We start from the raw sequence: 9,703 nt of genomic DNA on the forward strand, positions 1-9,703 counted from the left end.
GATGAAGAAAGGGGTGTGATTTAGGGGAATGGGTGGGGTATAGGAGGCAGGGGATGGGAATGTGGTGGAGAGAGGGGATGAGATGGTGAGAGTGTGTGGGGATGAAGAAAGGGGTGTGATTTAGGGGAATGGGCTGGGTATAGGAGGCAGGGGAGGGGAATGTGGTGGAGAGAGGGGATGAGATGGTGAGAGTGTGCGGGGATGAAGAAAGGGGTGTGATTTAGGGGAATGGGCTGGGGTATAGGAGGCAGGGGATGGGAATGTGGTGGAGAGAGGGGATGAGATGGTGAGGGTGTGCGGGGATGAAGAAAGGGGTGTGATTTAGGGGAATGGGTGGGGTATAGGAGGCAGGGGATGGGAATGTGGTGGTGAGAGTGTGTGGGGATGAAGAAAGGGGTGTGATTTAGGGGAATGGGCTGGGGTATAGGAGGCAGGGGATGGGAATGTGGTGGAGAGAGGGGATGAGATGGTGAGGGTGTGCGGGGATGAAGAAAGGGGTGTGATTTAGGGGAATGGGTGGGGTATAGGAGGCGGGGGAGGGGTGAGGAATAAAGGAGAGGGTGATGAAAGGGGTATGAGGCTGGGGAGGGGAAGGAGAGGGTATGAAGGATGGGTGTAGGTCAGGCGGGAAAGGGGAATAAAGGAGAGGGTGATGAAAGGGGGGACATAGGAGGCGGGGAGGGGATCAGGGTAACTGCGGGGCGGACACCGCCGTCACTCACTCACCCGCCGCCATCACTACCCCGCCTTTCCAACGCCGCCGCTGGTGCAGCGATGTAACACGTCCGGGTGCCGCCGGCCCGGAACGATGAGCGGCGGCTCCTAGTCGCGGGGGAAGAGTTGTAGGCGGTGGTCACGGTGGACCGGCGCGATGGATGAGGAGGGTGGGTATTGAGCAGGGAGGGGGCTGGTATTTGGGTTCCCGGGAGATGTGGGGCCGACCGGGAGGGGGACCTAGGCCGTGACACCCTGGTAGGTCGGGCAGTGTCTGTGGGAGGCTGAGGAAACAGGGATGTTTCAGTATGGGTGAATTTGATCCATTTTGACAGTGTTGGCCCTACACTCACCCTGACAGGTGGTGTATGCTCATCACACTCTTGTAGGTGGAGGCAAGAACTCGGAGAGTTACTCAGCACCAGACACCCTGCTCCTGTACATATGGTATTAACGTGACTGGTCTAGTTGAGTTCATGGTAATGACTTCCTTAGGGTTTTGGTGGTGAAGGAGCCAGCGATGATAATGTCCGAGAATCCATGAGGATCAGCGTTATTTTTTGATGGAGACGGCCAATGTGGCACAGCTGGTGAGGAACCTTATCTAAGAAAGGATGTGCTGACTTGGAGAGGGTTCAAAGAAGATTCACGAAAATGAATCTGGGATTGAAAGGCTTGTCATATGAGGAGCGTTTGATAGTTCTGGGTCTGTACTCACTGGAATTCAGAAGAATGGGGGGGGGGTCTCATTGAAACCTATCGAGTGTTGAAAGGCCTCGATAGAATGGATGAAGAGAGGGTATTTCCGATGGTGAGGGAGTCCAGGACCCGAAGGCACAGCCTCAGAATAGAGACTCCTATATCTTGTGATCTAATTGTGAACTGTCATTCTGTAGCCAGAGTGTTGTCTCAGCTTCAGTGTTTACAGGCCTGGGTTCCTGTACTTGCTGACAGAGTTATGCACGGAATTGATTACGTATGCTGATTAAGTATGTATCCTAAATAAGTAATTATCTGTTCCTCAACCAAACGGCAAATTAATTTGACTTTTACAGAGCTTGTGGACTATTTCAAAAAGCAAATGAAGGAGAATGAAGATGTGGCTTCTGCAGTTGCCGCAATCCGTACCTTGCTGGAGTTTTTGAAGAGAGATAGAGGTAAAAGAAATCTGAGGATCAGGTTTAGTATGTCACGAAATTAGTTGTCTTTGTGGCAGCAGTGCGTAATAGTAGAGAAAAAAGAGCCGTGAATTACAGTAAGTGTATAAATATTAAATAGTTAGGTAAGTAGTGCAAAGATAGGAATAAAAAGGGAGTGAGGTAGTGTTCATGGATTCAATGTCCATTCAGAAATCTAATACCTAATGAGGTTTAGGATAACTTCCTGCACCTGTGTTTTATTTCACTGAGTCTTAAATGAAACTGTCCATTCTCCCAAACTTAATTCTCCAGTTAAATGTATAAACTGTATAATGTTTAGGTGCAAGGCAGGATATTATCAAGTATTTTTAGAGTTTTGTCAGTGGATTGACATCCTCAGATTATTGCTGTGTTTTGATAGCCTGTTACACATAGAAAGCTGAACTGACTACTTCTCTCTCCTACATATACATTGAATATTTCTATTGATGCTGAAAGATATAGGAGCAGAATTAGGCCATTTGGCCCATCAAGTCTGCTCTGCCATTTCATCATGGCAGATCCATTTCTCTCTCAGCCCCAATCTCCTGCCTTCTCCCTGTATCCTTTCATGCTCTGACTAATCAAGAATCTGTCAACCTCTGCCTTATATATCCAATGACTTGGCCTCCACAGCAAGCTATGGCAACAAATTTCATTGATTCACCACCCTCTGGCCAAAGAAATTGCTCCTCATCTCCATTCTAAAAGGAGGCCCCTCTATTCTGATGCTGCATCTTAGACTGCGGCCATCGGAAACATCCTACCCACAGCCACTCTGTCAAGACCTTTCAACATTCAATAGGTTTCAATAAAATCTTCCCTCATTCCTCTGAATTCCAGTGAGTACAGGCCTAGAGTCATCAAACTCTCCTTATACTATAAGCCTTTCAATCCCAGAATTATTTTCATAAACCTTCTTTGAACCCTCTCCAGTGTCAGCACATCCTTTCTTAGATAAGGGGCCCAGAACCACTCTCAATACTCAGTGAGGCCTCACCAGTGTTTTATAAAGCCTCAGCATTACATCCTTGCTTTTATATTCTAGTTCTCTTGAAATGAATGCTACATTTGCCTTCCTCACCAGCGACTCAACCTGCGAATTAACCCAGGGAGTCTTGCACACAGACTAACAAGTCCCTTTGCACCTCTGATCTTTGAAATTCCTGTTCATTTAGAAAATAGTCTCTTTTATTCCACCACATCAAACAAGAACTCATTGCCTCAGATCCAGAGGGTGGTGAATCTGTGGAATTAATTGCTACGGACGGCTGTGGAGACCAGATCATTGGATATATTTAAAGAGGAGATCGATAGGTTTTCGATTAGTAAAGGTGATGTGAACAAGGCAGGATAATGGGGTTGACCGGGGGTGGAGGGGGGGAATCAGCCGTGATAAAATAGTGGAGCAGACTCAATGGCCTAATTCTGCTCTCGTGTCGCATGGTGTTCAAGTTGTTCCCTGTGTCTGCTTCTGGGATTAGGTGAGACCATTCAAGGGCTGAGAGAGAATCTGAAGGAAGCCATTAAAATACTGAGCAGTGTAGAGTCGTCAGTGGCAGTGTCGTCAGGTGGCGAACTCTTCCTCCGATTCATCAGTCTTACGTCGCTGGAACACCCGGTACGTATGTTGGTGCGCTCAAGCACCTTTGTGAATCTATGAATGTGGGCTACAGCATTCCCCACCAAACGCCTCTCCACTTGAAATCATCCATGAAACCTAACTCTTAGACTAAACCTTCACTCACATCTCCTGTGTCTGCCTACGTGGGTTAATACCGCCTTTTTATTCTGGCGTCTTCCCCCTTCATCTTCAGTCCTGAAGAAGGGTCTCGGCCTCAAACATCAGCTGCTTATTCATTGCCACAGATGCTGCCTGACCTGCTGAGTTCTTCCAGCATTCTGTGTGTGTTGCTCTGGATTTCCAGCATTGGCAGAACCTCTTGTGTTTGTGTGCTCCTCTGACATGCCTCGTGCTGCCGCAGGCTTGTTTGCGTGTGTGTTCCTCGGAGGGTCAACGTTGTTCCAAAGGACCCTGCTGAGATGCAGTGGTGCGTCCAGCCCTGTCAGCTGCTGGTAACAAACATCAGCAAACTACGAGCGGACTACTGACCAGACCCCAGCCCTGAAATCAGTGAGCCCACCTCACCGAATGGGACTTCTGACCCCACCATGTTGGATAAAGTGGGTGGATGTGCAGACCGGTGACCATAGCCCATCCCTGCAGATCAGGGAGCCCACCCTGCCAAGTGGAACTTATGACTCCACTGTGTTTGATAAAGTGGGTTGATGCAAGTCTCCAATAAGGGTAAATATCTTCATCTTTAAAAGCTCCAGTTCATTGCGTTCCATGAGTTAGAAAAAATTTTATCTTATAACAGGACCTCCAAGGCGCCCATCCCGAAGTGAAGGGCTGTGTAACGTGTGTGTATAGAGAGCAGGATTTTCTGTCTCTGTCCCAGTACGAGGTGAACTGCTGCATTACGCTGTCCGTATCCCGGTACAGGGCGAACCGTCTGTTACGTTAGGGTGAACCGCACTGCTTCACATTGCAGCAAAGCACGATACTGACCCCCTCCTGTAACGTGAGGATTATCCGTACCGTTTCACCCCAAGGCAAAGCACGATACTGACCCCCTCCCATAACGTGAGAGTAATCCGTTTGTTTCACCTCACGGCAAAGCACGATACTGACCCCCCACCCGTAACGTGAGGGTAATCCGTTTGTTTCACCTCACAGCAAAGCACAATACCGACCCCTCGCCGATAACGTGAGGGTAATCCGTTTGTTTCACCTCACGGCAAAGTACGATACTGACCCCCCACCCGTAACGTGAGGGTAATCTGTACTGTCACAGCCCTCCTCAGCCAGAGGTACGACAGTGTTATCAGCAGGAGTACTTGTAAAATATGAAGGAGGCTCATCGGCGGGGACAGTCACGATAGAAACAACAATGTCTAAGTTTGAAATCTGGGCTGAATTATCCCCTCTGAGCCTGACTGATTATCCGTAGGAGATTGTGTACAAGATTGTTCTAACTGAGTTTAAACTCTTTCCCTGTAGGATTACTCAATATGCAAAAAGACGATGATAGACAGAGGGGAGCTTTACTTGGAAAAAATTTCTGTTTCAAGGGATAAGATTGCAAACCTGTGTTCTGCCTTTATAAACGATGGCGCAGTAAGTACTGAATTAGTTGTATGAGACCCTCTTCATCCTTTTCCCACCATTCACCCTTCCTGCAGATCCCCCATGTGACAATATTGATGGGAGTCACTGTCGGTGTCTGTTTGTGTTCAGTGTGACCCCGCATTTGCTTTTGAGAAACCTCTGGTTCACTTGAGGTGTTGTAGGAGGCTATTAGCAAATGGTGATTATGGGTTAATATTGAGGCTTTGAACTCTGGTAGATACAGATCTTTGCTACAAATGTTGTACCGAAAGATCTGCTGTTAAGCTGGCTTCCCTCTCTTAACATCCTTAAATAAAGTAATTTCCAATCTCTCTTTAAAAAACTTCGACAGTGTTAGATCACAGTCATGGTTAAGTCCACTATAAGTCGTGTTATTTTCACGTGAAGACCATTTGGGTGCTTCTGGTGTGTTTTTTTAGACTCTCATGTACTGGTGACATTTCTCAAAACAGGAATATAATCTGGCAGCTCTGAACATCGGAAGCCTCAGCGTCCCATCCCTGTCACTTACCAAGTCCCCATGTAGAGTCCTAACACTGTTTCAGAATCCAAAGACATACGGGTTAGTGGGTTCATTGGTCGCACAGGTGTAATTGGGTGGTGTGCGCTCATTGGGCTAGAAAGGCCTGTTACCGTGCTATGTCTTGAAATAAAAATCCTTTAGTTTCCTTTTACGAAGAAACTCTTGTCCTTCATTGGGTACTTTGTAAGAATGTATGGGTTAAAATCAGAGACAATTATCCTCATTGATCTTTAACTCCATAGCACATTGTGTTTACATGGTGTGTCTGCAGGTTGATGAAATGTTTAACTTCAGCGTGTTCTGTTTACCCGGTCTGCAGTTGGAGTAATCCGTCTTCCCTTCCCTCCTAGAAAATCTTGACCCACTCTTCCTCACGAGTGGTCCTGCGAGTGCTGGAGAAAGCGGCCAAGGCCAAGAAACGCTTCAGTGTCTACATCACAGAATCGCAACCTGATTCTTCAGGGTAAGCTCTGTTGTTCGGAGTGCCTGCCACTCATTAGTCACCTGGAGAAGCTCCTGATCACTGTATTATCAGAATTGGGTTTAATATCACGGGCATATGTCATGAAATTTGCTGTTTTTGTGTCAACGGTACAATGCATTACATAATGTGGAAAAAATTGTGAACTACAGTAAATATTTATATTAGTTAAATTAAATAAGTAGTACAAAAATAAAAATTTTAAAAGTACGGAGGTAGTGTTCATGGGTTCAATGTCCTGGATACTACAGAGGCAAGTGCTCGTGAAGGATCTGACTAAACTTAAAACTCAAAGCCATTTAGTTCGATCCTGTGCAGTAGCCCCCATACCGGACGGTGATGCAGCCAGTTAGAATGCGCTCCAAGGCAGATTTGTAGAAATTTGGTGGCATATCAAATTTCCTCAGATGATATTGGTCCCTGGTATAAAAAGTTGGGAACCCCTGTTATATAGAATGTTTGTTGGTTCAAGGTCAGAATAGAGGGATGTACATTTAGAATGGAGATGAGGTGGAATTTCTTTCAACAGAGGATGGCGAATCTGTGGAATTCATTGACAGACGGCTGTGAAGGCCAAGTCATTGAGTAATATTTAAAGCGGAGGTTGATAGATTCTTCATTAGTTTGGGCATTAGAGGTTACAGGGAGAACACAGGAGAATGGGATTGAGAGGGATAATAAATTAGTCATGATGGAATGGCTGAGCCAACTCAATGGGCTGAATGGCCTAATTCTGCTCCTATGTCTTATGGTCTTATGTCTGACGTGCTACAAAGGAGATGGAATCAGACAGTTGCAATCACAAAGCTTAAGACACGTTTCTTCAGAAATTTAAATAGACAAGGCACAGTAAGCTACTGATATAGTGCAGGGAAATGGGATTAGTGTAGATGGGTAAAGATGTTGGCATCCACATGATGGGCTGAAGGGCCTGTTTACTACACAGCTATCCAATCTCAAAAATAAACTTTACTGTTTGTCTTGCAGACTTAAAAGTGCAGAAAGACTGAGGAGATTGAACATCCCAGTGACGGTGATCTTGGATGCTTCAGTTGGGTACGTTCTCGGTGGAGAGTTGGAAGGAGTGTTGTTTGACCAGTTTGAAGACGTTATCTACACCATGCTGATGCAGTTGGAGAAACTCTCTGTAGATCAGCACCTGAATTGTTTGCCTTTGTTTGCAGGTACATTATGGAGAAGGTGGATCTGCTGTTGGTTGGAGCGGAGGGAGTGGTAGAAAGTGGCGGAATTATTAACAAGGTGACGGTTTCTTCCTGTGAACAGAATCTAACCTGCTCCCTATTCATGAGACTGAGAAATGAATCAGAAATATGAATCCTTCAACCCTCAGCTTCGTTGAATCATGGATATTGTTTGAGCTGGGGTGTAGAAAGAGTAGAGAAGTGCACTTAAGCACACATGCTTGAGGTGTGTCAGTGTTGATGGTCAGCGAGGAGGCCTGGCCTATCATAAAGATTTGCCCTGTTGGATTTTCACCAGCTGTGTGACAGGAGGGGTATAAATGCTCAGATTTGAAGGGTCTGATCTTTAGTCCCAGTGTGCAGTACGTTGTGCCAGTCGTGGGGGAAACGTTCTCCCCATTTACACTGAAACCACAGCAATTCCAAGAACAGACATCAGTCTGTTCCTATTTCTGTTTGCAAAGGAGCGTATGCCTGTGCAAAGTTGTCCTCGCGAGATCTGTGAAGTTCAGTGACATCAGAGGTTCCTACCCAGGGTTCACGGACCCCTTGGTCCGTGGCAAAATAAAGGTTGGGAACCCCCGAGCTACATGAAGGGTGACGTTTGTTTTTCTCCCCCTCTTTGCAGATTGGAACGTACCAAATGGCAGTATGTGGAAAATCACACAACAAACCCTTCTACGTGGTGGCTGAGAGTTTCAAATTCGTCCGGCTTTACCCCCTCAATCAGCAAGATGTCCCTGATCGCTTTAAGGTGAGAAACAGGAGTTCAAGATGAAGGTTTTTTTTCATACCTTTGGTCAATATTTTGGTTAATGAGATCCTACTTATCTCAGTTAATCATTGTACTCAAAACCTGATATCTTTCACTGATGCAAGTTTCTGCTTTGGGCATTTCACAAGAAGTGCAAAACCTCGTTATGTATTTCCGCTAACATTGTAATGAATTGCACTTCTGACACTCCCTGGGAGTAGGGAGTGCACGATTCAGATAACCATACCTTCCTTTAAAAGGTAATGGCTCCATGGCAACAGAGTAGGGCAATGGGATTAGGTTGGAATTGATACAGGTCCATGGGAAATATGACAGCAATTTAGACCATAGACAAAGGAACAGGATGAGGCCATTTGGCCCATCAGGATTGTTCTGCTATTCCATCATGGCTGATTTATTATCCCTTTCAACCTCATCCTCCTGCCTTCTCCCCGTAACCTTCCATGTCCTTACTGATCAAGGACATTTCAACCTCTGCTTTAACTATACTCGATGACTTGGCCTCCAGTCATCTGTGGCAATGAATTCCACAGATTCATCAACCTCTGGTTAAAGAAATTCCTCCTCATCTCCTTTCTAAATGGACTTCCCTCTATTCTGAGACTGTGCCTCTGGTCCTAGACTCCCCCACTATAGGAAATATCCTCGCTACATCCACTCCACTTAGGCCTTTCAATATTCAACAAGTTTCATTGAGATCCCCTCATCATTCTATCAAACTCCATTGAGTACAGGCCCAGAGCCATCAAATGCTCCTCATACATTAAACCATAGGTTCCCAACTTTCTGGTTTAATAGTATTGGTCCATGGCATAAAAAAGGTTGGGAACTTCTGTTATACAGAATGATTGATTGTTCAAGGTCTATACTTACTGGAGTTCAGAAGAATGAGGGGGATCTCATTGAAACTTATCAAATGTTGAAAGGCTTCGATAGAGTGGATGTGGAGGAACCCATGCTTAATAGCATTGGTCCATGGCGTAAGAAGGTTGGGAACCCCTGTGTTAACCCTTTGATGATGGCTCTGGTAAAGATCCAGCACATAATAAATGTAAAAGGTGTATGATGCTAGTTGTTAATTTTTCATTTACAGTACACAGCAGAGATATTAAAATCGGCAAAGAACCTTGCAGAAGAGCATCCCACAGTGGACTACACCCCACCATCGTTCATTACCCTATTGTTCACCGATCTGGGTGTTCTCACACCTTCGGCTGTTAGTGATGAACTAATTAAACTGTATTTGTAACAGTGTGTCTGCTTCTTTCTAAACCAGGCAGTGATACCATTATTCGGCAGCACAAAGTGGTCATTTCAATTAGCTCAGGTATTCCCAGCCTGGGGTCCACAGCATAAAGAAGGCTGGGAACCCTTGAATTAGCTGGAAAAATTGAATGTTTAATAAATGAAGGTGAGATCTCAGACAATTGGGTACAAAACTAGCATTTGGGTGCGAGTGAGTATTGTCTTTCAGACTGGAAACTTGCGGCCAGTGGTGTGCTCCACAGATCAGTGTTGGGTCCACTGTTCTTCAGATATGTTAACATTTTGGGTGAGAATACAGTTGGCATGGTTAGTAAGTTTGCGATGGTCCTTAATTAGTATACCGAAGTTCCAATGAGAGAGCGTGCAATATT

At 45.6% G+C, this 9,703-nt stretch overlaps 2 protein-coding genes across 4 annotated transcripts in view; one reads left to right on the top strand and one right to left on the bottom strand.

Annotated features, from left to right (window-relative positions):
* The window catches only part of gtf2h3 (general transcription factor IIH, polypeptide 3), a 31,289-nt gene extending 30,482 nt beyond the window's left edge, over positions 1–807 (bottom strand). Inside the window, exon 1 of the mRNA XM_072240737.1 lies at positions 727–807. Coding sequence (XP_072096838.1) covers positions 727–736 — 10 coding nt within the window. The 5' untranslated portion in view covers positions 737–807. The remainder of the gene's footprint in view (positions 1–726) is intronic.
* Positions 751–9,320, top strand: eif2b1 (eukaryotic translation initiation factor 2B, subunit 1 alpha). 3 transcript variants are annotated; one of them, XM_072240739.1, is made up of 9 exons: positions 752–884; positions 1,770–1,871; positions 3,377–3,513; positions 4,957–5,073; positions 5,959–6,071; positions 7,077–7,145; positions 7,274–7,349; positions 7,920–8,045; positions 9,160–9,320. In XM_072240739.1, exons 1-9 carry the CDS (start codon positions 872–874, stop codon positions 9,313–9,315), a joined length of 909 nt encoding a protein of 302 aa, XP_072096840.1. In that variant the 5' UTR covers positions 752–871; the 3' UTR covers positions 9,316–9,320. The 3 variants fall into 3 exon arrangements, with proteins under 3 accessions (XP_072096842.1, XP_072096840.1, XP_072096841.1); XM_072240740.1 differs by lacking the exon at positions 752–884 and adding an exon at positions 979–1,304; XM_072240741.1 differs by lacking the exon at positions 1,770–1,871 and having other exon boundaries at positions 751–884.
* The last annotated feature ends 383 nt before the right edge of the window (positions 9,321–9,703 follow it).

Source organism: Mobula birostris, chromosome 22 (assembly GCF_030028105.1).
Source record: "Mobula birostris isolate sMobBir1 chromosome 22, sMobBir1.hap1, whole genome shotgun sequence".
NCBI lineage: Eukaryota > Metazoa > Chordata > Chondrichthyes > Myliobatiformes > Myliobatidae > Mobula > Mobula birostris.

Excerpts from the sequence above, each read along its gene's own strand:
- eif2b1 (XM_072240739.1), top strand. Across the intron at positions 1,872-3,376 it reads GTTTTTGAAGAGAGATAGAG|GTGAGACCATTCAAGGGCTG; the intron begins GTAAAAGAAATC and ends TTCTGGGATTAG. Across the intron at positions 8,046-9,159 it reads ATGTCCCTGATCGCTTTAAG|TACACAGCAGAGATATTAAA; the intron begins GTGAGAAACAGG and ends TTTCATTTACAG.